The 25662-nt window shown below is 44.6% G+C and overlaps 1 protein-coding gene across 4 annotated transcripts; it reads left to right on the forward strand.

Annotated features, from left to right (window-relative positions):
- Nucleotides 1–2663: 2663 nt before the first annotated feature.
- Nucleotides 2664–25250, forward strand: nrd1b (nardilysin b (N-arginine dibasic convertase)). Of its 4 annotated transcripts, none has more exons than XM_061239562.1 (31): nucleotides 2664–2784; nucleotides 4586–4813; nucleotides 5768–6008; nucleotides 6934–7015; nucleotides 8248–8401; nucleotides 8668–8741; nucleotides 8893–8988; nucleotides 9218–9340; nucleotides 9734–9791; nucleotides 9884–9957; nucleotides 10622–10691; nucleotides 11302–11379; nucleotides 11779–11899; nucleotides 12896–12954; nucleotides 13551–13605; nucleotides 13739–13843; nucleotides 14698–14821; nucleotides 15340–15426; nucleotides 15810–15929; nucleotides 16213–16264; nucleotides 16666–16816; nucleotides 17570–17697; nucleotides 18298–18460; nucleotides 19137–19168; nucleotides 19289–19427; nucleotides 19678–19725; nucleotides 20877–20929; nucleotides 21089–21172; nucleotides 21701–21908; nucleotides 22338–22427; nucleotides 22965–25250. In XM_061239562.1, exons 2-31 carry the CDS (start codon nucleotides 4623–4625, stop codon nucleotides 23178–23180), a joined length of 3276 nt encoding a protein of 1091 aa, XP_061095546.1. In that variant the 5' UTR covers nucleotides 2664–2784; nucleotides 4586–4622; the 3' UTR covers nucleotides 23181–25250. The 4 variants fall into 4 exon arrangements, with proteins under 4 accessions (XP_061095546.1, XP_061095547.1, XP_061095544.1 ...); XM_061239563.1 differs by lacking the exon at nucleotides 2664–2784 and adding an exon at nucleotides 3884–3898 and having other exon boundaries at nucleotides 4591–4813; XM_061239560.1 differs by lacking the exon at nucleotides 2664–2784 and adding an exon at nucleotides 3906–4060.
- The last annotated feature ends 412 nt before the right edge of the window (nucleotides 25251–25662 follow it).

A 25662-nucleotide genomic window follows, 5' to 3' on the forward strand; every position in this document is an offset into this window, starting at 1 on the left:
TGGTTCCTACTAGGCCCAGGGCACTGGGAACTCTTAAGCAGGGTACATAGCCAAGCACAGCACTGCCTCTACTCGAGCACAACAAATGTGTTCCAACTGCCTGAAAAGACACGACGAACAGCTGTCGGAATCACAGGTTCACAGGTGTGAAGAGATGGCTGCATTCCCTTGTGCGACATTGGCACATCCGTTCCTAGAAAAGAAGCCTGTTACTTTAAAAAATTTTCTCGCTCATTCATGTCTTTAGAGACGGCTTTTTCAGCGTTAAGTGTTAGTGGATACTATGAGATGAGAAAGAGAGATTAAATCAGTATTAGCTTGTTGCACACTATAATCAATACGTGAATAGAAAGCGTGAAATGTCTGAATGGTAGACGTGGGAGGCTGCCTGTAGCGTACTGGCTAAGCTACATGACTGGGACCCGGAAGGTTGGTGATTCAAGCCCCTCCGTTGTCCCCACGATAAGATCCACACAGCCGTTGGGCCCTTGAGCAAGGCCCTCAACCCATATTGCTCCAGGGGGGATTGTCCCCTGCTTAGTCTAATCGACTGTAAGTCACTTTGGATAAAAGCATCAGCTAAATAACAAATTAAGCGTTGTAAGAAGAGGGTGGTGCACTACCAATGGGTACAGTCATAATGGAAGTGGGGGTGTCACAGGAAGTACAATAACAGCAGGCTGCTATAAGATTGCATTTTGAATGTTAAACCACAAACAGCGGGGGGTAAAGGCCAGTTTATAGTTCTGCGATGTATAGTCATTGCCACAGGCGATTATCACATTTGATGGTTGGTCGCAACGACTTCTAGTTTATACGAGAATATAAGAGATAAACGATTTCATCATCGTTGTGCCCATCGCTGAGACATGAATTGCATTGAACTTTGACCCCATCGCTGGCTCAATTGTCATGACAACCTTATTATAGAACGTTCTCATCTGTAATTATCTTCAGCAAAGTGTTGTCAACTAGCTTCAATGTTGTGAGCTCGCAATAACTTTGGCGATGGGGCGGCGTTCTAAATCAAAGTCGAACGATAATTGAACGTTGGCGACAATGTTCTGTTGCGATATCCATCGTCCGACCATACATTGACTATAACGATAAACTGGCCTTAAAACTGAGCTAACAATCTTTCCCAAAAATATGCTCTTTTTTTTGTGCAATGCAACTATCTCTTCAGATAGGCGCAAAGAGTCAAACATGCCACCCCTGGCCAATCGGGTATTCAGGGTACAATCGACATGTTGGCATTAGGTGCTGCATTCGGAGTTTTCATCCATAATTTCAGCACCCTGTTGGCAACAAGGTACTGTTCTGACCTGTGGGTCAGCGTTTCTCAACCCACGTGCCATAAGTATTTTTGTTGTAACCTGGAACTCACACACCTGATTTGACTAATCAAGGGCATTTTTGGTAGTCTGATTGGTTCAGTCATTAAAATCAGGTATGTGAGTTCCAGGTTACAACAAAAATACTTATGGCAAGCGGGCCCCAAGGACTGGAGTTGAGAAACACTGCTGTGGATCACTTTGTATACATTTACCTTAATGTTAGGTTTGATGAGTCTATAATTATTGTCTCGTAAGAGTCCTGTTTACAGTGTGAAACCAGTAGTAACATGAATGTGTCCTTCGTAGGAGAGCACCACAGTGTATCTGGCTGGAGTATGTGTGTGTATGTATGTATGTATGTATGTGTATACACACAGCAGAGGTGGAAAATCCAGGTTCGGCTAGGAGGTAGAAGTAATTTGTGAAATTGTGAGTTCATAGGGGTAAGAAACACGTTAGGATTTTACTTTCTGAACCCTGGATTTTCTGACTCTGAAACACAGTATACTTTTGTGAAACTGTAATATATGATGTGCTCAGTTTAAATATAAATTATACATATATTTATGGGGTTACTGTATGTAGGTAGCTAAAATGGTTGGGATTATGTGTACTTTTAGCAGTGCATTTATAAAGATCAAATAACAGTTTTAAGAATACAGTAAATGCCAGATGCAACATATTGTTTAATATAGCCATAAGTGTGGATATTTAGCAAATTGTAGTACATCAACTGTCAGTGAATACTGCCAAATTTTCTAAGCAATCAATATTAACCGCCTAAATTGGTAAAATTATTTTTTAAAGAGTAGCCATTCCACCAGGTAAAATGTTCTGTGAGTTCATACTGAGATATATACATGTTAATTATGAGATTATTTATGATCATATATTGTTGTAATTGTTTTATAAGTTAATTGTAAATTGAATAGTTAGAATATATGATGCTGTAAAGTACATATTTATTTTTATTATTTAAATATGATGAAAACAGATGTAGAGTACAGTATGTGTTGTTGGTTTACGTCAGGTGACCATGGTGACAGAAAGAAACCGCGAAAGCACACAATGTATGATGCAGTGTAATCGGTTTATTGCCTCTGATGCGTTTTGGTGAAATTAAAAGCACAAAGCTCTACTTGAACATGACTTATTGATTATTTAGCAGAAGAAAATGGCATCGGTCAGGGGAGGACTGTGTGTACGAAACAGAAGTGTCCGTTACAAAATTAAAGGGGTGGCCAGTATGGTTGCACAACTGCTAATGTACTGCAGACTGGAAGCGGTGCCCAAAACTTCAAGGTGACGTTACATGAGGCAAGTTTTGGGCCCGCAACTGTTGTTGCCTCGTGTAGCATCACTTTTAGAGAGGACGTATACGTCCAATGACAAAGGACATTGCAATAACGGCCTACAAATAAAACGGCATTCCAAATGTGGTGAAAAAGTAAGTCTTATTGGGTATTTGAATGAACAGAATGTCATAAATTGCACAGCACAACCACGAAAAGGTTGAGAAATGCGTTTCAGAACGTGTACATATATTGGTCAGCTGTTGTCTTGCTTTGTAATATATGGTGTAATCTCGATAAACCTAAGAATTATTCTCCGACACTCAGAAAAAGCAGAAAAAAGAGGAAAGGAAGAAAACTCAATAGGAATGACATTACAGCTCAGCTCCTATAAAAAGAGGTGACGAATGCAGCGGAAGGAAAGGATCACGTGCTTTCAGATCCATTGTTTGAATGTGTTATTCAGTGTTAACCAATTGTTAAGATTTAATTTTTCACCGACGTACGTCCAAAACAACATTTGATATAGGGCAGCCATGACAACTGTGATAACGTGGTTTTATTGAAAAGATGTAGTTTAACTGGACTTGAGTTTACCGGTTTTATTCAGTCTCACGTATCTTACAGATTCACCAATGTGTCGCTGCAGTTATCACTCTTAATCTCTATCTGTCAACTCATCAACTTCATAACCTTAGGGGTCAACTGTACCTCCTTATGGTGTGGGGTGGTACTGCAGGGTAGTATAATAAACAGGTAGTTAGTAAACAACAACAACGATCGAGTTTGTGCTTAGTTTTTTAACACAATGCAGGTCTGACCCATAGCCGTTTGTTCCGTCTTTTCATACATTTTCCAGTGGTTTAGCTTCAATGCCCAAATGTCCACACTAAGTACGTATGTAATTGTAAGAGTCGTCTTTTGTTTAATCAGTCAAAAGAGTGACCACTTGGCCTAAAATGATAATTACTCTGCTTGAGAGTCCTGTAAATGACGAATATGGCATATTAATTCTTTGTAACATACCATAATGTGGCATTTAAGGTGAAAATCATGTCTAATTAATAACAATAGCTCATTATACTTCAGGAATCGCAATTATGCTAGGCTACAAGGAGAGGTCCAACTGAGAATCCACCTGCGTCGCCTAGCCGGCTGCATCAGGCAAAAGTACGCTTGTCACTCGTCACCTCTTTCAGCGAATCGCGTCGCCTCGGCATAGGCTATGTAAGTTTGGTTGAGAGAGCGCACAACATCACTGGACGGCAGGTATGACAGTGTGGGAATATACCGGGGCATTGCAAGTTTTCCAATAGACTACAGTAACTTTGACTCAATACATTATTTTATAAGTCTGCTCTGTACGCGAACAAAAGCGCAGTCGTAGATGGCGGATGAGTTAATGTACTTTCTGCGTTGAGGATTGTGGCTGTGCGTATAAACCTGTAATTTTAGCTGTAGCTAAGTTAGCTAACGTTAGCTACACGCTGATTCGATTTGTGAAAAACCTGGAACGCTTTGACAGCTCGCTAGTTGATGTGATGTGCTGCTTTGACAGAAATGCTGACGTAGCTGCTGGCACTGGCTCTATATTTTTGTTGTTTTCCCTGTAATGTTGGCAGCCGTTGTTTACCGCTATAACAATATCAGGATTATTAAAGACTAGCGAGCTAGCTAGAATGTTGGCTATTTCTTTCAGAATAACGGCTAATTGTAGCTAGGTACTACTATTCTGAAAGAAAAGGCTATTAGCACCGGAATGTTAGCTAGCTGACTGACGTCAACCATTGTTTGCAAGCAAAGCAAACCACTGCAACCGACTAACGTTAGCTAACCTTAACGGTTCGATAACGTTCGCTAGCCAACTATCTTAGATGTTTTGACAGTGCGACACTGTTCAAATTAATCTGGTGGTGTATTGTCTTGTGTTTGTATTGGTTTCCTTTTCATTTAAAGTACAGTAGCTACCAAACTCGGGGGTTTGGCCCAAAGAATGCCCCGGACTAAAAAGCCCCAAAGTGTCTCCTCTGGTTCGAGTCAGCTTTGTGGCTCGGACCGGGCGGAACCACAACAGCATGCAGAACCGAGAGAGCAAGGGTCATCGGGGGACAGCGAGGGAGGGCGTGAGAAGGACTTGGGAGACCCCCAGATAATCAAATCACCAAGTGACCCAAAACTCTACAGGTGAGCGAGAATTGGAGGTTATATATATATATATTTTTTTTTTTCTTTTCTTTACATAGCTAAGTTTCCAATCGTTTTGTACACAACAAGGTTGTCTGGCAACTGATGCCTTCAGCAGCTGAAGGTAGGCTATAGAGGTAGGTAAAATCCAGCCATGCCAGCTTGACCATCTTGAATATTGAGCTGGTCAAGCTTGGTATGAACTTGAAAACCAGTTACTGCTGGTCGAGTTGATAGCTGGTTGAGCAAAACATAGCTTTTTACCATGTCAAGTTGGGAGCTGGTCTTAACTGGTCAACCAGCTATCAGCTGTTTCAAAACTAGCTTGAGCTGTTTTTTTTCAGCAGGTTGCATTCTTCTAGTTTCTTGTTTCACATGTTAGTAGTATTGAATGACGAAATGCAACTAATTGTGTTTTTTCCTCTGAGAAAGCGGACACCAGAGTGCGTTGTTGATGCTTGTAGCCAGAATATGGAATGTAGCTTGTCAACGGGATTACATTTCCCAAGTCTAGTTGCACATACTAAATTAATAGATACTTGAAATGTATGGGACAAACTTTGATCATTTCCGCTTTCTTTCAAAGAACATGCTTAAAATAAACCTCTGCTTAGTAACACATATTGAAACATCGCTTCTCTCCTTGTGGACATTTTTATTCTATTCAGCCACAAGCGTCACTATACAGTCGGTGAAGTACCATAGAAATGAGTTTAGCATTTCTGAATAAGTTCGGACATTTGTCACCTGTATTCACCATCTGCCCTTTGTGTATATCCTGAAAAAGTGCAATAGATCAGAATGTGTAAAGCACAATATCAGTAATCAAACATATAATCTAAATTTCAGTGGTCAGCCAGAAGTCACTTGGTGTGTGTGTGTGTATGTTGTAACACTGTAATACTGCAGAATACTGTCAGTATGTTGGTGATCAGCCGTCAAGTCTTCCAACAGGTACATCGAGTTGGAGAACGGACTGAGGGCTCTCCTCATCTCAGACATGAGCTTGAGGTCTGGAGACTCAGACAGTTCAGGAGAGGAGGAGGAGGAGGAGGAAGAAGAGGAGGAGGAGGAGGAGAGTGGGGAGGAGGAGGAGGAGGAGGAGGAGGAAGACGAAGAAGGCGAGAGGGACTCTGGCAGTGAGCCGGACGAGGACAGCGATGGAAAGAGTAAAAAGGGATGTTCAGAGAAGCAGGTCTGTTCACTTTGAGATGCACACTCACACACACACACACACATCACATGCACATATGCACATACACACACACACACTGACACACACGCACACACACATACACACACATCACATACGCACATACATACACACACATATCAGATGCACTGACACACGCACACACACACACATACACACACATCACATGCACATACGTACACACACACACATATCAGATGTGCACATACACACACGCACAAACACACACACATGTCACAAACACGTCACACACACATACTCACACACACACACACACACACACAGTCTCTCACTTTCTCAGAAATGTCTCTTAGAAAAGCAGATATGTTCACTTTGAGATGCACACATTACATTACATTACATTATTGGCATTTGGCAGACGCTCTTATCCAGAGCGACGTACAACAAAGTGCATATCCATAACCAGGGATAAGTTCGCTGAAAGACCCTAGAGGGAAGTAAAATTTGAACTGCACACACACACACACAATCACACACAATCTCTCTCTCTCTCTCTCTCTCTCTCTCTCTCTCTGTGAAATCTCTCAGAAATGAAGGTATGAAAAGAGCCTAAAAAGGTACTTAATTGTACCGCTAGCCAGCAATACATAATTAATTTGTTCCCAAAGAGAACATTACTGTACTTTCTGAGTACATTTGAACCTTAAAGAACTAAAATGTACCTCCGCTGTCACTTTATTTTTGAGTGCACACACACGCACGCCCACACTTATGCACACACAAATCCAGTCTCATGTCTCACTGCACTATGGTGAGTTTGACACTTTTACCACAAACCTATTGTATTAAGGGGCAAGGAACCAAATTATTTGTTTAAAGCTTACCTGCATGAACCTGCGCCTACCTCATGTGGACGATGGGATTGTGTGTTATCTCCCTGCTCCAGTCAGCCGCCGCTCTGTGTGTTGGCGTGGGCAGTTTCAGCGACCCGGAGGATCTGCCTGGTCTGGCCCACTTCCTCGAACACAGTGAGTGTCCCTCCTCTCCTCTCCAGTGAACCGGCTAGCCCAGTCTGCTCTAACCTGTATCCACACCAACACTAGTCAGTCTGCTCTAACCTGTATCCACACCAACACTAGCCCAGTCTGCTCTAACCTGTATCCACACCAACACTAGCCCAGTCTGCTCGGACCTGTATCCGCGCCAACACTAGCCCAGTCTGCTCTAACCTGTATCCACACCAACACTAGCCCAGTCTGCTCTAACCTGTATCCACACCAACACTAGCCAGTCTGCTCAAACCTGTATCCACACCAACACTAGCCCAGTCTGCTCTAACCTGTATCCACACCAACACTAGCCCAGTCTGCTCTAACCTGTATCCACACCAACACTAGCCCAGTCTGCTCAAGCCTGTGTCCACACCAACACTAGCCCAGTCTGCTCAAACCTGTATCCACACCAACACTAGCCCAGTCTGCTCTAACCTGTATCCACACCAACACTAGCCCAGTCTGCTCTGACCTTTATCCACACCAACACTAGCCCAGTCTGCTCTGACCTGTATCCACACCAACACTAACCCAGTCTGCTCGAACCTTTATCCACACCAACACTAGCCCAGTCTGCTCGAACCTGTATCCACACCAACACTAGCCAGTCTGCTCGAACCTGTATCCACACCAACACTAGCCCAGTCTGCTCTAACCTGTATCCACACCAACACTAGCCCAGTCTGCTCGAACCTGTATCCACACCAACACTAGCCCAGTCTGCTCTAACATGTATCCACACCAACACTAGCCCAGTCTGCTCTAACCTGTATCCACACCAGCACTAGCCCAGTCTGCTCTAACCTGTATCCACACCAACACTAGCCCAGTCTGCTCTAACCTGTATCCACACCAACACTAGCCCAGTCTGCTCTAACCTGTATCCACACCAACACTAGCCAGTCTGCTCGAACATGTATCCACACAATCTCTCTCTCTCTCTCTCTCTCTCTCTCTCTCTCAATTCACTACAATGCGTTTTATTGGCAGGAAACTCTGAATTCAATTCAATGTGTTTTATTGGAAGGAAATACAGTCAGTATTGCCAGTGCCAACATACATATGTATAACATGAACAATGAAGAAAAATTAGTATGACTTATAATTACAATTGGAAATACTGATTCAGATAATATATGTGGTAATAATAGTGTGAAATCTCTCTCTCTCTCTCTCTCTCTCTCTCTCTCTCTCTCTCTCTCTCTCAGTGGTGTTCATGGGCAGTGAGAAGTACCCCGCGGAGAACGGCTTCGACGTGTTTCTGAAGAAGCACGGAGGCAGCGACAACGCCTCCACGGATTCCGAGAGGACCATCTTCCAGTTCGATATCCAGAGGAAGCACTTCAGGGAGGCCTTGGACAGGTGGGCTTAGTCGTCTGGAACAATGCCCGATTGGATTCCCAGACACAGGGCCCCGGAATAGAGTCAAGGTTTTTCACACTCGGCTGAACGCAAATGTTTCGCAAACACATCAAATCAATTCAGGCGGTGTGCTGCTACATTGCACATGGGGGCGGGGGGGGGGACACACGACGTTAACGACGGCCTTTCGAGCGAAATCCCATTCGTTACGCAGAGGAGCGTGTATTTTTTTTTTTTTGAGCTGCGCTTCCCGTGTTTGTCCACAGGTGGGCGCAGTTCTTCATCTGTCCCCTCATGATCCGCGACGCCATGGACCGGGAGGTGGAGGCGGTCGACAGCGGTGAGCGGCGAACGTCCTCGTTCCTGCGTCGATCGATCGCGGCCCGTTTCTCTTTCGCGGGCTTTGCTCCCGCGCTTCCTCGCAGCGGATTCGTCCTGACTGCCCCCCCCCTGTCCCCCCCCCCGTCCCCCGTTCTGTGTGTCTTCTGCAGAGTACCAGCTGGCCAGGCCATCTGACTCTCACCGCAAGGAGATGCTCTTCGGCAGCCTGGCCAAAGCCAGCCACCCCATGGGCAAGTTCTGCTGGGGTGAGGCTGCACACTTGTGTCCCGCTTCCTGAAGCTAGGAGCTGTGTGGCAAATAATAACGTTTGTATTATTATTATGTAACTGTATCTGTTCACTCCGATATCATCTGTACATGTTTTTGAGGGCTTTGGGAAAAAAAAGTAGTTCAGTATAAATTGTATGTTTGTTTTCCAAACAGTGACTACAATAGCATTGGCGTTGTGTTTAATTTTTTTGTTATTCTCTTCAGGAAATGCGCAGACGTTGAAACACGAGCCGAGAGAGAAGAACATCGATACCTACACGCGTCTGCGCGAGTTCTGGAAGAGACACTACTCCTCCCATTACATGTCACTCACCGTGCAGTCCAAAGGTATGACATCACTGAGAAACAGATGTGACATCACTGAGTAACAGCCAACAGTTGGTTCCGATGTGACCTGGAATTATTGGGTCTGGCAGTGGCTCACAGCAAGAAGGTCCTGGGTTCGATTAGTGTAGCCGTTGTCCATAATGAGGTGCCTGATACACTCTTGGTATGTTTCTCTCTCTCTCTCTCTCTCTCTCTCTCTCTCTCTCTCTCTCTCTCTCTCTATGTCGCTCTATCTCTCGCTCTCACTCTCTCTCTCTCTCTCTATGTCTCTCTCTCCCTCTCTCTCTCTCTCTCTCTCTCTATGTCTCTCTATCTCTATCTCTCGCTCTCACTCTCTCTCTCTCTCTCTCTCTCTATGTCTCTCTCTCCCTCTCTCTCTATCTCTCTCTACAGAGACACTGGACACTCTCGAGGAGTGGGTGAGGGAGATCTTCAGCAAAGTCCCAAACAAGTGAGACCCCACACACCGGCCAGCCTGTCTCATAAACGTGTGACTGCGCCTCTCCCCTCCTGAACGCCGTGCTCTGTGCCTCCTCTTTTCAGCTCTCAGCTCAAGCCTGACTTCTCCCATCTCCAGGACCCCTTTGATACCCCTGCTTTCAACAAGCTTTACAGAAGTAAACCTGCCCTTTTCTGTGTTGCTTTGCCATTGGTCAAAATGTTCCACTGATGTTTTATTAGTTTAATACATTTGCTGCCACTTGCATACATAATTCATGGCAAACCGGCGACATTAGCTCAACCGGTTTGGTCTTGCCTGTTTGATCCCGCCCTGGGTGTGTCGAAGTGTACCTGAGCAAGACGCCTAACCCCCACTTGCTCCTGACGAGCTGATTGGTGCCTTGCATGGCGGCCAATCGCCGTTGGTGGGTAGGTGTTTGTGAATGGGTGAATGTGAGGCATTCATTGTAAAGCGCTTTGGATAAAGGCGCTATATAAACGCAGTCCAATTTTTTCTATTTACCATTTTAATTTGTCTTTGCTAAAAGCTTTGAATGACCTGAAAGCTGAGGGGATGAATTGATCTGTTCCTGCTCGGTTTGCCTCTTCTCGTTCTGCAGATTTATTGCCTGATCAACTCTGTGAACTGTTACTTTTTCATTCGTTAGATTTGTCTCATTACCTTGAGTGTGCCCAGGAGTGCAGAGAGGCAGTGCATGCTCACAGGGTGATGTGACGGTTGTGAGTGTGTGTGGAGGCTTTTGCTGACCGGTGCGTTTGTGTGTGTGTGTGTGTGTGTGTGTGTGTGCGTGTGTGTGTGTGTGTGTGTGTGTTTTGCAGTTGTACCTGTGAGGAAGGTTCATGCTCTGAACATTACCTGGGCCCTGCCTCCTCAGGGAAAGCACTACAGGTGAGTGAGTACAGGGCAGGTGAGAGTGTGGCTAAAGGAACTATTTTTACACCCTTCCTGTGTGGAAAGAATTGTATACTAATACATGGACAACTTAGTAAAACTTTACTTATGCTTCACGTATTCTTAAGTGTAAAATAGTATACTTCAGCATATAGTATTTTCGCATTGGTTTAGTCATATTCACTCACGTTAATTTCATTATAGGTTAAAACACTTCATTTTTAGAACATAGTTAGTCTGTACTTACCCACACATATCAGTTCTCAGTCCAGACCAGATCTGTGTGGGAGTTTTTGATATGTGAGACCACTTCATATGTACAAGTGATTCGTAATCGTGTGTCTGTACCGGTGTGAGTGCGAGTGTGTTTGAATTAGCATATTAGCTTATTTGAAAAGGTCATATTTACTGGCATACCGTGTCTTTACCTGTGTGAGTGTGTGGGTGTGAGTGTGTGTGAATTAGCATATTAGCCTATTTGAAAAGGCTTATTTGCTGGCGTACCGTGTCTTTACCTGTGTGAGTGTGTGTGTGTTTGAATTAGCATATTAGCTTATTTGAAAAGGCTTATTTTCTGGGGTACCGTGTCTTTACCTGTGTGTCTCAGGGTGAAGCCTCTACATTACATCTCCTGGCTGATCGGTCATGAAGGCACTGGCAGCATCCTCTCTGTGTTGAGGAAGAGGTGAGCAGCAGGGCCTCTCTAACTGTCTGATCCCTGTGTTACCTGCATATAACACACCTGTGCATCATTGATGTTAGTGGTCAACTGGCTCAGGAGGGAAGAGCAGTCGTCTGGCAGTCGGAGGGCTGCCGGTTCGATTCCCGCCCTGGGTGTGTCGAAGAGTCCCTGAGCAAGACACCTAACCCAGATTGCTCCTGACGAGCTGGTTGGTGCCTTGCATGGCAGGCAATCGCCGTGTGAATGGGTGAATGAGAAGCATCAATTTGTCATTAAAAAAAGAAAATATGAATGTTTGATTGGTTGTGGACTCACTGTGGACCACTGACAGCCCAGTGTGGAGAAAATGGTCTCACTGATGACGTAACGAACTCTTTTATTACGCTCTTAATTGTGTGTCAGGTGCTGGGCTCTGTCCCTGTTTGGTGGGAACAGCGAAACGGGCTTCGACCAGAACACCACCTACTCCATCTTCAGCATCTCCGTCACGCTGACGGACGAGGGCTTCCAGAACTTCTACCAGGTGATGGAGACTTAATGCCTGTCCGCGCCAAGAACGATAACTATAACCATAACTACAACAGTAACGATAACTCTAACTGTAACTATAACAATAACAATAACAATAACCCAGTCTGTAATGATAACTACAAAAATAACGATAACTATAACCATAACTACAACAGTAACGATAATTGTAACTATAACAATGACAATAACCCAATCTGTAATGATAACTACAGTAATTATAACCCTAACTGTAACTATAACTACAAAAATAACGATAACTATAACCATAACTACAACAACGATAACTCTATAACAATAAAGATGTGAGAATCCGTTCTGTAAATAGCCTCTTGGCCATTTTGAATGTGACGTCCTGTAAATTTGGAGGGATTTCGATTGGTTGTCAGTGTTTTATCGTTCATGCAGCTGGAACTTGCTCTGTAAGTGATCCTAGCGATATCGTTTGTCACTGTCGTTGTTGTTATAGTGGTGTGGACTCATTTGAGTTTCACATCTGAACAATTATTAAAGGATATATTTATAGTTATCGTTATAGTTATTGTTCTTGATGTAGACGGGCTTTTAGTGCTTAAGCAGCCAGTGAGATAACCAAGCCATTGGGCCTGATGTTCGACCTAGCATTATTGCAAAAATGATTACCGGTCACTGTTTAGCACATATTAAGCGCTTGACTTTAGGGTATGTTCCTTTTGTAGATCATCGTGTTCCGTCTCGATTAATGCAATTATTTCGGTCTCCGGTACAATTTCTTGGCACCGTTTTTTATTGATGTCCTGTTTTCGACGCTTGTTTTTTTTCCTTCATGCCTGTTTACTGTAATTCCGCGGCTGTGCTTCAGCGATGTTTTTCATTTCTGGTGCCAAGCTGCGGAACCACGGCGACTGGGTGTCGATGAGTAAAGAGCCTCGCTGCGTGCGGTGCCACGGCCAGGAGACTCTGCCAGGCAGCAGTGGCTTTCCCTCTTAAAGACTTCTGTGTGTCTCTGCAGGTGGTGCACCTGGTGTTCCAGTACCTGAGAATGCTACAGACGGTTGGCCCTCAACAGAGGTGAGGTTTAAGCTGCACACTACTTTTATATTGGTGTATGTCTGGCATAGAGATATGCACACTGTTATCTACAGTATATACCAGTGAGTGGTTCTATGCCATTGGTTAGATTTATTTATATCTATACTTATATATAACTGTTAGTTTCTACCTGTGTCACTATCAATGCCAGGGTTGCCCAACTCTCTTCCTCGAGATCTACCACCCTGTAGGTGTTCACTCCAACCCTAACAAAGCACACCTCATTCAACAGCTAGAGCAGGGCTGCCCAACCCTGTTCCTGGAGATCTACCACCCTGTAGGTGTTCACTTCAACCGTAACAAAGCACTCCTCATTTAACAGATAGAGATCTTGTTGAGCTGCTGATTAGCATAATCAGGTGTGCGAACGTAGGATGAAATGAGGGCCTCTGGGCCTCTGGGACACTAGACCTCCTGGAGCAGGGTTGCTGGTATCACCATGGTCCAGCGCCATAGACTAAGGTCTCACAACACAGATACTCGGAAAATGTGTCCGTTGCATTGTCCATTTGGTGGTATGCTAAAAAAAAAAAAAAACATTTTCCAATTTTGTGTTCCAAATTCCTTTTTTTCAGAATTTATGAGGAAATTCAGAAGATTGACGCCAACGAGTTTCGCTACCAAGAGCAGGTAACCGGGCTTGTGTCCGTCATGGATGCTGAGCCAGAATTACTGTAGATCTCATTTTATTCTCGTCACCGCTTTCACCCGGGTTCAGTGAAATGATCAAAAGTGTCCTAATTATGACACTTCTCTCTGGCAGACGGACCCCATAGACTATGTGGAGAACGTCTGTGAGAACATGCAGCTCTTCTCCAAGGAGGACTTCCTGACCGGCAACCAGCTCATGTTCGAGTATGAACCTGAGGTACGGACTCAGAGTCAGACATTCCCTTAAGGCAAATTTATGTCTGCTGACAGAACATTTATAGTTCAGAGACAGTGGGCTTTGTTACTATAGCCACCGGCTTCTTCTCAAACCCGTCCGTTTTGCTAGCTGGTTATGTAAACAAAACATTACATTACATTACATTACATTAATGGCCTTTGACAGACACTCTTATCCAGAGCGACGTACAGTTGATCCTCTATCCTCCCCTGGAGCAATGCAGGGTTAAGGGCCTTGCTCAAGGGCCCAACGGCTATGCGGATCTTATTGTGGCTACACCGGGGATTGAACCACCGGCCTTGCAGTTCCCAGTCATGTACCTTAACCACTACGCTACAGGCCGCCCCGTCTTCATTCATGAAAACAAGTAGCCTAGTAGTGAACTAGTATCCTCGCCATGGCAACCTTTTGTCTCGTTAGTCGACCAATCATGGCTGCACGATACTTCGTCGTCTGCCTTCTCGCGAAAATCTGCCGGTACAGGACGCCCGTCGCTGATGTTCAAAAGTGTCTGCTCGACATCAGAAATGTAGAATATGCATCCTTTACATTTCGCACTGTGCACTGTGTAGTGTTGCGGCACAGCGTGTCATGTGGGTAAAGCTCTGTGCTCATTGGTGAGGGATGGGTAGTACTTTGCCGTGATTGGTCTGTTCTGTGGTCACAGTGTGTCACATGTGGGTAAGGTTCTGTGCTCATTGGTGGGGGACGGGCAGTACTGCGCCGTGATTGGTCTGTTCTGTGGTCACAGTGTGTCACATGTGGGTAAAGCTCTGTGCTCATTGGTGAGGGACGGGCAGTACTGCGCCGTGACTGGTCTGTTCTGCGGTCAGGTGATCTCCGCAGCCCTGACCCTGCTGACCCCAGAGAAGGCCAACCTGCAGCTGCTGTCTCCGGGGCACGAGGGGCACTGTGAGCTGCGGGAGAAGTGGTTCGGCACGCAGTACAGTGTGGAAGGTGAGAACCGGCAGCAGCGCCCCCTACAGTCACCCGAGTGATGGTGCGAGAGATCCCGTTAGTTATTTAGCTGACGCTTTTATCCGAAGCAATAAAGGTTGATTACAGTTACAGTCGATTAGACTAGGCATGAGACGTTATTGACAATCCACTAGGCTACAGGCTGCCCAGATTAGAGAGATTAGACGCTTTCCTCAGTGAGAAACAATCGAGAGAGGTCCAACCTAGAGGCTAAATTGTTCTGCCGTTAAATCTGCTTTTGCAGGCCTAAGTGCTGTTTTTACAGCCCCTATGGGAAGATTTCTTATGACGAGCTGTTGATTTGTATGTTTTCAAGTCCTTATCAGGCTCGCATGAACCGTTGGATGGCCTAGATTGCTAGGTATGAAACCGATGGGTTTATTTGGGCGAAATATAGCGTTAAGCAGAGAAAGAAAACAATTTATCTTGCAGTCGTTCACCATCTCACATTCACTTGAAATTGAATGTTATGAAGGTCTTCGTTCTTCGTTTTGCAGATATCGAGCAGGAGTGGAGGGACCGCTGGGCGGCAGACTTCGAGCTGAATCTAGAACTGCACCTTCCGGCGGAGAACAAGTTCATCGGTCTGTCTGTGCTATTACCTAAAACGCTTTTTCTTTTCCTTAATCTAAACGTAAAGATACAGAAAGTGTGTGAAAAGGTACAAATGCTTGTCTCTGAGGCGGTATCCTATGGGTACATAAACTTGCACCCCTAGCCAACGATATATGATTAATTTGTACCTGTTTTGCTTTGAAAACGAACTAATTTGTACCCAGAGAGAACATTACAGTACTTTAAGGTTTGGGAAATTATTTTGGGAAATATGTAAATTTGGGAAACAAAAATGTACAGCCACTGGCTCTGAGAGTGTGAGTAATGTTTGCATTTATCTATGATTGCGTGAGATCTGGATGTCTTTCCCAACGGGTTGGTCTAAATTTCGTAACTTTTTTTTTGTTAACAGCCACGGATTTTACCTTGAAAACGTCTGACTGCCCCAACACAGAGTATCCTGTTAGGATCATCAGCAATGAGAGAGGCTGTCTCTGGTTCAAGAAGGACAACAAGTTCAAGACGCCCAAAGGTGTGTGTGTGGGACCTGGAAGGTTGGCGGTTCAAGCCCCAGTGTAGCCACAATAACATCAGTGTTCGGCTCTTGAGCAAGGCCTTGAGCAAGGCTCTTAAGCCCACATTGCTCCAGGGTGGATTGTCCCCTGCCTAGTCTAAGTCACTTTGTCTGAAAGCTGTAATGTAATGTAATAATGTGTGTGTGTGTGAGAGAGAGGAAGAGAGAGAAGTGAAAGGTAATTCTGTTCCTCTTTCCGTTGTTTTGAGTCGTCACTGAGTTTTGTATTTCCTCTCTGCAGCCTACGTGTGCTTTCACCTCCTGTCTCCTGTCATTCAGAAATCTCCTGAGAAGTGAGTGAGGCTACTGCGGTGTGATAAAACAGGGAAATAATACCAGGAAATTAATACAAAGAGGAAACTTAATATAGAACTGCAGCGTCAATCTGATCTCTTCTGTCATTTTCAAAGGCAATCCATGAGATAACTATCGAATCTTCTCGCCCTGTATAGATTCAACTCCTTTGATTAATGTTGGAACCAGGGTTCCGGGTTTTACTCAATACAGTCGTCCAGCTAACTCAGTAATCCTGAGGTGTATTTCACGAAGCAGGTTTACAGAGCTAGCTGGATAACTGCACTGGGTAAAACCCGGGACGGCTCTTTTTACTTCAGTCCACGTTCCAGATTTGGGAGTGTTCCAGGTTTTACTCTGTGAAATACCCCCCAGGTCACCCGTGTCCTCTGTCCTCCAGCCTGGTGCTGTTCGACGTCTTCATCAACATCCTGGCCCACAACCTGGCAGAGCCGGCCTACGAGGCCGACGTGGCTCAGCTGGAGTACAAGCTGGTGGCGGGAGAGCACGGAGTCATGATCAAGATCAAGGGCTTCAACCACAAACTGCCTGTGAGTGTCACATACACACACACACACATACACATACATACACACACACACACACTCACACTCACACTCATACATACCCACTCACACACGCACACACACACATACACACGCACACACACACACACACACACACACACTCACACTCATACATACCCACTCACACACGCACACGCACACACACACATACACACGCACATACACATACTGTATATACCCACTCACACACACACACGCACACACACACACACACATACACACTCACACACATACACACTCACACATACACATACTGTATATACCCACTCACACGCACACACACACACACACACACACACACACACACACACACATACACACACACGCACACACGCATACACATACTGTATATACAAACTCACACACACACTCTCACACACGCCCACACACTCACTCACACGCGCACACACACACACATACACACTCACACATACTGTATATACACACTCACACACACATACTGTATGCACACACACTCACTCTCTCTCACACACACACACACACACACACACACAGACACAAATGCATAGACACACATACACACACACCTGCACACGCACCCATATACACACATACGTACACATAATACACGTGTTGTGGACACACACACACATGCAGAGACCCACACAGAAGAAAACACACATTCACACACACAGGTAAAGCAGCACAAACACACATTCACACCCAGTACCCCTCCTCTCCCTCTCTCCTGTCCAGCTGCTGTTGAACCTGATAGTGGACCACCTGGCTGACTTCACCGCGACCCCTGACGTGTTCTCCATGTTCACCGAGCAGCTGAAGAAGACCTACTTCAACATTCTCATCAAACCGCACCGGCTGGGAAAGTGAGTCTGCGTCAGTGCCAACCACATAAAACCACAAATCTATATATATTTTTTATTATTGGCAGCATGCAAAATAAGTATGGACGTTTTGGCTAAGCAGCCTTGACTGAATGCTGATGAAGGCTGCGTTGTGGAAACATCCCAAATTATTTTGCATGCTGCCAATAAAATGAAAAGTATATTTAAGAGTGCTGGTTTCCTATTTGTGGACTGTACATTTCTGAGCCGGGCGTTGAGTAATGTTTTTGGAGTTGAGCACCCCGTGTTTTAATCCGTTGGTTTGGATGCTCGTTGTAGGTTTGCTCTCTGTATGCGTTTTATTCTTAAATTATTTTATTAATCAATTTAATTTAATTTTGTCATCTGATTTTCACAGTTCACCTGATTTTTATTTTTTTACTTAATTTTAATTTTGTGTTCAGCACATTGTGTTGCAGATTTGAATGAAATGTGCTCTGTGAATCAAGCCTGACTGATTGATGGACTGATTGATGTTTTTCATACACGTGTGCTTCTCTGACTCTACGCTCTGTCTGCTGGACATGGCCCACTCTTCTTCTTCCTCCTCCTCCTCTTCCTCCTCCTCCTCCTCTTCCTCAGGGACGTGCGGCTCCTGGTTCTGGAGCACTCCCGCTGGTCCACGGTGCAGAAGTACCAGGCGGTGATGAAGGGTCTCAGTGTGACCGACCTCATGGGCTTCGTCAGCGGCCTGAAGGCCGAGATGTATGCAGAGGGGCTGGTGCAGGGAAACTTCACCAGCTCTGTGAGTCTGTACACACACCTTACATACATTTACCCAGCTCTGTAAGTTTCTGCACGCACATTACGTAAACTTACCCGGCTCTGTGAGTTTCTGCACGCACATTACATAACCTTCACCAGCTCTGTGAGTCTGTACACACACCTTACATACATTTACCCAGCTCTGTGAATCTCCACACACACACTTCACCAACTCTGTGAGTCACATTACATAAACTTCGCTAACACTGAGTCTCAACACAGACCTACCCTGTTGAAAAAAAACTGCTGAAACTGGTTTTGTTTTGGTAGCTGGTTGACATGTTCAGACGACCAGCTCCCAGCTCCACCTGGTTTAACTGGTTGATCAGTTCAGACCAGCTCCCAGCTACACATGGTTTGACCAGCTCAAGCTATGTTAAGAAACTGCTGGTTCACTCTGAGCTACCTAAACTTCGCCAACACTGATGTACAGCTCATACGTTCCTGTACATAAACTTCCTGCACATTGCAGGAACTTCACTAGCACTGGGTCTCAACCCGGACCTGAACCCACACATGACATAAACTTCACTAGCATTGATTTTCAGCTCAGACCTGAACTCACACATAAGCCAGAATCATTCACCACTGCTCTGCTGCTGGGGCTTCTTTAGAGTTTGTAAATGTGCTGAACTAATGAGTGTCTTCTCCGACAGGAATCAGTGGAGTTTCTGCACTATGTTATTGAGTAAGTCCAAACTTCTGCTGTGTGTTTTTACTCACTTTAAAGGTTTCTCAAATTCAGGTGTGCACAATCAAAGTTCACCTCGATCCCTGAAATCTTTTTCTGATTTGTATTTTTTTTTAGCAAGCTGCAGTTCAGAAGTCTGCCAGAAGAGGTCCCCGTTCTCTTCCGGGTGGTGGAGCTCCCGGCAAAGCATCACCTGTGCAAAGTCAAGTCCCTCAATAAGGGAGACGCCAACTCTGAAGTGACAGTGTACTACCAGGCACGACAACCCCCAAACACCCCGCGTTTAATGGCTTGCCCAAACCAGTGTTTCCTGTAGATTGTCCATAGAGGACGCTGTGTGTGACAGGTGACAGGTGTTTATCACCTGTGTGTGACAGTGTAGCAGTGTGAGGTGACCGGTGTGTTTCACCTGTGTGTGACAGGTGACAGGTGTGAATCACCTGAATGTCTGGACTGCTCTTGGTCCTTGCTGTTCTCACACATGTTCCATCTCCTTCCTCCTGCAGTCTGGGCTGAAGAACCTGAGAGAACACACCATGATGGAGCTCCTGGTGGTAAGAGGAGCAGAGGATTTTATTTAAGTGCAGAGATACTGGAGGCCCTGCAGAGGGAACTCAGGTCACTGAAAGCAAGTTGAGACCTAAGAATTATAAGGTTTTTAACAAAAATAAGTTATGAGTTACTGTCGCAAATATGATTTTTATCAGGCAATTTGAGAGGATTTTGATGTTGTACATTCAGAGTACTTTTAGGGTGTCTTTTGATCTATGAAGAACTGCCCTGCATTTTAGTTTTGCTGTGAGTGAATGGTGTGTGTGCCCTGCGATGGACTGGCGACCTGTCCAGGGTGTATTCCTGCCTTTCGCCCAATGTATGCTGGGAAAGGCTCCAGCCCCCCTGCGACCCTGTTCAGGATAAGCGGGTTAAGATAATGGATGGATGGATGGATGTGTTCGGATGTGAAAGCTTTGAAGCTTAGTGTCTCAAAACTGCTCAGAACGCAGATAGAAGCTTATAATTCCAAGGTCACAAAGTGTTTGCACACCTAAAGCCGGACCTAGCATGTACAAAATCAATGTCATGACCAGCGGTGGTATTTGTTTTGCACCAATCATTGGTTGTGTTATTAGTTTTGCGCCAATCATCGGTTGTTTTATTAGTTTTGTGTGTGCTGAAAGGTTTTGCACATGGTCTTAGCCATTCAGGCCCAGAGTTATTATTAAATGAGAGAAATCAAGACATTTGGTACAAAGTGTATTTGCGTTAAAAAAATCATTATTGGAAAAAAAATATTGAGTCTATGAGCTTTCCTGGCTGGACACTGTCTGGAGAGAGCTAGAGTTCATTAGATTCCCTGATATAGGAAAACGGTCTGAAGGATTAGATGCTTTTAGAACAAACAAAAACGATTGATAGTCACTAAGGAGTGATTTAATGGGGGACCGGTGTGCCAACGTTGCATCGACTCCTGTTGAAAGACCTTTGTGCTTTACAAATCTCATTTGATAGAGTGTTCAGATACTCGAGGTTGATCGTATGAGGTTAATCATATTCATTTTGACACCAAGTTATCACGTTCGATCTTATAATTATATCACAAAAAACACTAGAATATAACAGAAATGACTTATAACACAACAAACGTTTTATTAAAAGTAATTCTCAATAATAATAATAATAATAATAATATATTCATGTCTCTCAGATGCATATGGAAGAGCCCTGCTTTGACTTCCTCAGGACCAAAGAGACCCTCGGGTGAGTGACAGTATTTTGGAGCAAAGTGCCTCATTTTTTTTATTTTTAGCATTTTATGGAGTCACCGCCATTTCGTTCAGAGTGGAAATGCATGTTCCGGATGCCATTTGCAGTCTTACGAACCTGAAGAGCGCCTTTCTCCCAAACCCCACGCTCTAGGTATCAAGTGTACCCGGCCTACCGAAACACCTCCGGTGTTTTAGGCTTTTCGGTCACCGTGGAGACGCAGGCCACCAAATTCAGGTGAGTCTGGCTGTATTTGCTTCATGCTGGATGCGGTTTTGTGTGCCTCATTTCTGTACGGGCGGGTGTGTCCGTTTAACTGACATGCGAATGTGATAAAACCAGGTGCATATTTACAGTGAGACCTCAGTTAAGAAAAGTGTGGTGTCAGCATATAAGGTGATGAATCAATTTCAGTGGATGGTGCAGTCCAGACTACAGACATAACGACAACGACATTGACAAACAATATTGTTTGGATTTTTTCCAGCTGCATCAAAGATAGAATCAGAATCCATACAAATGTACAGGGCATCACAATAAAAATGGCAGACGACATAGCCGAGGGATGATTTACAGAACGTGTAGTTATACTTCATCAGTGTGGATGGTCACTTTGTTATAGCTGTAGTTATAGTTCATCAGTGTGGATGCTCACTTTGTTATAGCTGTAGTCAAAGTTCTAGTGTGGGCGGGGTTTAAAACATGACACAAGCCCTGCTTTAACACTGCACTACGAGAGTACGGACATTCTCCCTGTCCAATCAGCACGGACCTGGTGGAGGTGAAGATCGAGGAGTTCCTGGCCAGCTTCGGGGAGAAGATGGCCGCCCTCACGGAGGAGGCGTTTGAGACGCAGGTGACGGCCCTGATCAAGCTGAAGGAGTGTGAGGACACTCACCTGGGCGAGGAGGTGGACAGGAACTGGTTTGAAGTGGTCACCCAGCAGTACGTCTTCGACAGACTCAGCAAAGAGGTGAGACTGCCACTGGGGAGGTTACAGCTTCTTTAAAATTTTATTTCAGCTTTTATTTATTATTTATCCATTTGGAAGACATTGGGGCGGCCTGTAGCGTATTGGTTAAGGTAAATGACTGGGACATGCAAGGTCGGTGGTTCTAATCCCGGTGTAGCCACAATAAGATCTGCACAGCTGTTGGGCCCTTAACCCTACATTGCTCCAGGGGAGGATTGTCCCCTGCTTAGTCTAATCAGCTGCAAGTTGGACTGGATAAAAGCATCAGCTAAATAAGTGTAATAATAATAATAATTATAATAATAATTGTTCACGGCAGTTTGAGTCCTTTCTCGTGTGTCTCTTGCTCCCCATTCTTTGTACACTGTCCAATAAAGCGCTGAAATAAAGTGTGACCATCGCTGCTCTCTCTTCGGCCTTCCCCTGCAGATTGCGGCTTTGAGGCTGATCTCCATGTCCGAGCTGGTGTCCTGGTTCCTGGAGCACAGAGGGGCGGGCAGCAGGAAACTCAGTGTGCACGTAAGATCTTTACACTCAGTACCTTCTGACAGAAGGGCTACAGGGGTTCAGTGTAAAAACCAAGTCCCATCTGAAGTCTTATGTTTAGACTTAGGATCTACTTTAACTTTAGAATCTTAGTCCTGTTTTTTTCTCTTTTTTCTTTTTTCAAAATCAGAAAAATATAGGCAATCATGTGAGACCACTTGACTTATTTTAAGATTTAGAAAGAAAATTTTACTTGTCAAGCAAAACAGGAACTTAAAACAAGCTGATATTGTCTACTTGAGAAGGAAAATAAATACGATTTTAAGTGTCATTTTAAGAACAAGACAATTTGGGACCTTTGAATTATAAGGTTCAATCTGCATTCTAATACCAAAATGAAATACAACCTTTTAAATTTAGCATTTTGTCATACTTTTAAAACTGTATCCTTGTGTTAAACTTTTCGATATTTTGTGCCCAGGTAACAACCTATTTATATTTGTTAAAAATGTCAGTTAGAACCTTATTATTGTAATGCCTCGGTTTGTTAAGGCAGTTTCTCTCTGTCAGGTGGTGGGTTTTGGGGAGGAGGAGAATGACCCTCCAGGAGAAGAGCAGTGCGGCGGTGCCCCAGAGCATGCTGGGAAGAGCTCTACGTACGGAGAGGTGTCCAAACTCACCTTCCTGCCTGCCTCACCCGCGCTGGCCGACGCCACAGCGATCACGGACATCAGAGCCTTCACCTCCAGTCTGAGCCTCTACCCTTACCACAAGATCCTGTCATAGAGAGGGGAGTCTATACCTCTACCCTTACCACAAGATCCTGACATAGAGATGTATACCTCTACCCTTACCACAAGATCCTGACATAGAGATCTATACCTCTACCCTTACCACAAGATCCTGACATAGAGAGGGGAGTCTATACCTCTACCCTTACCACAAGATCCTGACATAGAGATGTATACCTCCACCCTGAGCCTCTACCCTTACCACAAGATCCTGACATAGAGAGGGTCATCTGTACCTCTACCTTTACCACAAGATCCTGACATAGAGATATATACCTCTACCCTTACCACAAGATCCTGACATAGAGATATATACCTCTACCCTTACCACAAGATCCTGACATAGAGATATATACCTCTACCCTTACCACAAGATCCTGACCTAGAGAGAGGCGTCTATACCTCTACCCTGACCACAAGATCCTGACATAGAGATCTATACCTCTACCTTTACCACAAGATCTTGACATAGAGAGGGGGATCTATACCTGTACCCTTACCACAAGATCCTGACATAGAGGGGCATCTATACCTCTACCCTTACCACAAGATCCTGACATAGAGATCTATACCCCTACCCTTACCACAAGATCTTGACATAGAGAGGGGCATCTATACGTCTACCCTTACCGCAAGATCCTGACATAGAGATCTATACCCCTACCCTTACCACAAGATCTTGACATAGAGAGGGGCATCTATACGTCTACCCTTACCACAAGATCCTGACATAGAGATCCATACCTCTACCCTTACCACAAGATCCTGACATAGAGGGGCATCTATACCTCTGCCCTTACCACAAGATCCTGACATAGAGATCTATACCCCTACCCTTACCACAAGATCCTGACATAGAGAGGGACATCTATACCTCTGCCCTGACCACAAGATCCTGACATAGAGATCTATACCCCTACCCTTACCACAAGATCCTGACATAGAGAGGGGCATCTATACCTCTGCCCTTACCACAAGATCCTGACATAGAGATCTATACCTCCACCTCATTCAATAGCTAGAGCAGGGCTGCCCTACCCTGTTCATGGTAATTTACCATCCTGTAGGTTTTCACTCTTAACCGTTACCAAGCGCACCTCATTCAACAGCTAGAGTCGGGTGTGCCAAATGGTAGATCTCCAGGGACAGGGTTGGTTACCACGGCTTTGGATGAAGATTAATGCTCCCCCCCCCCCCCCCCTCATTTCTCATTGTCTGATGAAACAAGGGGTCAATCACAGTTTTACACACAAGGCTCTGCGCTCTTAGAAGCAGTGACATTTAATAAAGCGGCACTTATAGATTCCTCCCCCGCCAAACTACTCTAGGCACCCGTAAGTGTTCTAACAGTGGGGCCCGCGGCAGCTTGAACAGGAGCCGGTGTGGAGGGACAGATACTGCGGGAATGGACATTGATTGGGTGAATGAGAAGCGTTAATTCTACAGCGCTTTGGATAAAGGCGCTATACAAATGCAGGTGTTCACCGTTTTGCTGCTGGTGGTGTCTGGGTTTTTGGTGACTTCTGCGGTTGGTGTGATGTCAGATCCAGATCCGGGACTGACCAGAACCAGGTTCTGGAAAATAACTGCGTTGTGTGCGATTTGAATATGGATGTGCCGTGTCAAACTAATGGTGAAAAGACGGTTGGTGATGAGGTAGGGACTGGAATGGGAGTGTGATTTAGGAGTAAAGATGTTTTTTTTGAAAAGTTCCTAACCCCCCCACCGCCTGCAGTCAGCTCTCTGTTAACATTTAGCGATGTCATCTGATAATTATGCAAAAACAGACTGCATCACGTCACATGGGTGACGGAATCGTTTTGCAAACAGCTTGGAAAAAAAATAACAGTTAAGACATTAAAATATGCATACTTCTACCGAAATTGCAATAGTTTTTACTTTGATCCAGTATGCAACCCGAATCGAGCTCTCTTCATTAATTCATGAAATGAGGCGGGTATCACATCTACCTACCAATGTCTGAGCTGGTGGCATGCTTTAAACGGCCCGTTTGAATGAGGACGGTCTGTTTGTAAATACATTATTTATTAAAGAGGATTTGAAAGATTGCGTTCGTTTTCTGTCATCACTGCATTCATTTATGCATTTATTGTTTATTTGAATAGGGGTAGTGCATGGGATAGCATCATTACTGCCAGTATACGCCCAGTCCATGTCCCTGAAGGAATGATATCTAATAATTATGACAGTTTTGATAAGGATATATGAGAAGCTCACACAAGCAGCAGTAATGTCACGAAACGTTGCCATAAGTCATTTACAAATGTGGTGTCACTTCTAGTAATATAAAAGCCTGCCGTAAATTCTGCTGCAAATTAATGTAGGTTTAAGCAAGGGAAACTCGAAATTGGGCTGTTTTCATGACGCATTTCAGATTAGGAGTGTCCTGGATTATTATTATGATTTATTATAACCTTTATTTAGCAAGACGGGTCACTTAAGAGCAAATTCTTCTT

Source organism: Conger conger, chromosome 4 (genome assembly GCF_963514075.1).
Source record: "Conger conger chromosome 4, fConCon1.1, whole genome shotgun sequence".
NCBI lineage: Eukaryota > Metazoa > Chordata > Actinopteri > Anguilliformes > Congridae > Conger > Conger conger.

What these genes read in the sequence shown, in the direction of transcription:
- nrd1b (XM_061239562.1), top strand. Translation starts at nt 4,623, where the DNA reads ATGCCCCGGACTAAAAAGCCCCAAAGTGTCTCCTCTGGTTCGAGTCAG. An exon ending in ACGGTTGGCCCTCAACAGAG is followed by an intron (nt 12,955 to 13,550) that starts GTGAGGTTTAAG and finishes CCTTTTTTTCAG; the next exon opens with AATTTATGAGGAAATTCAGA. An exon ending in GCTTCAACCACAAACTGCCT is followed by an intron (nt 16,817 to 17,569) that starts GTGAGTGTCACA and finishes TCTCCTGTCCAG; the next exon opens with CTGCTGTTGAACCTGATAGT.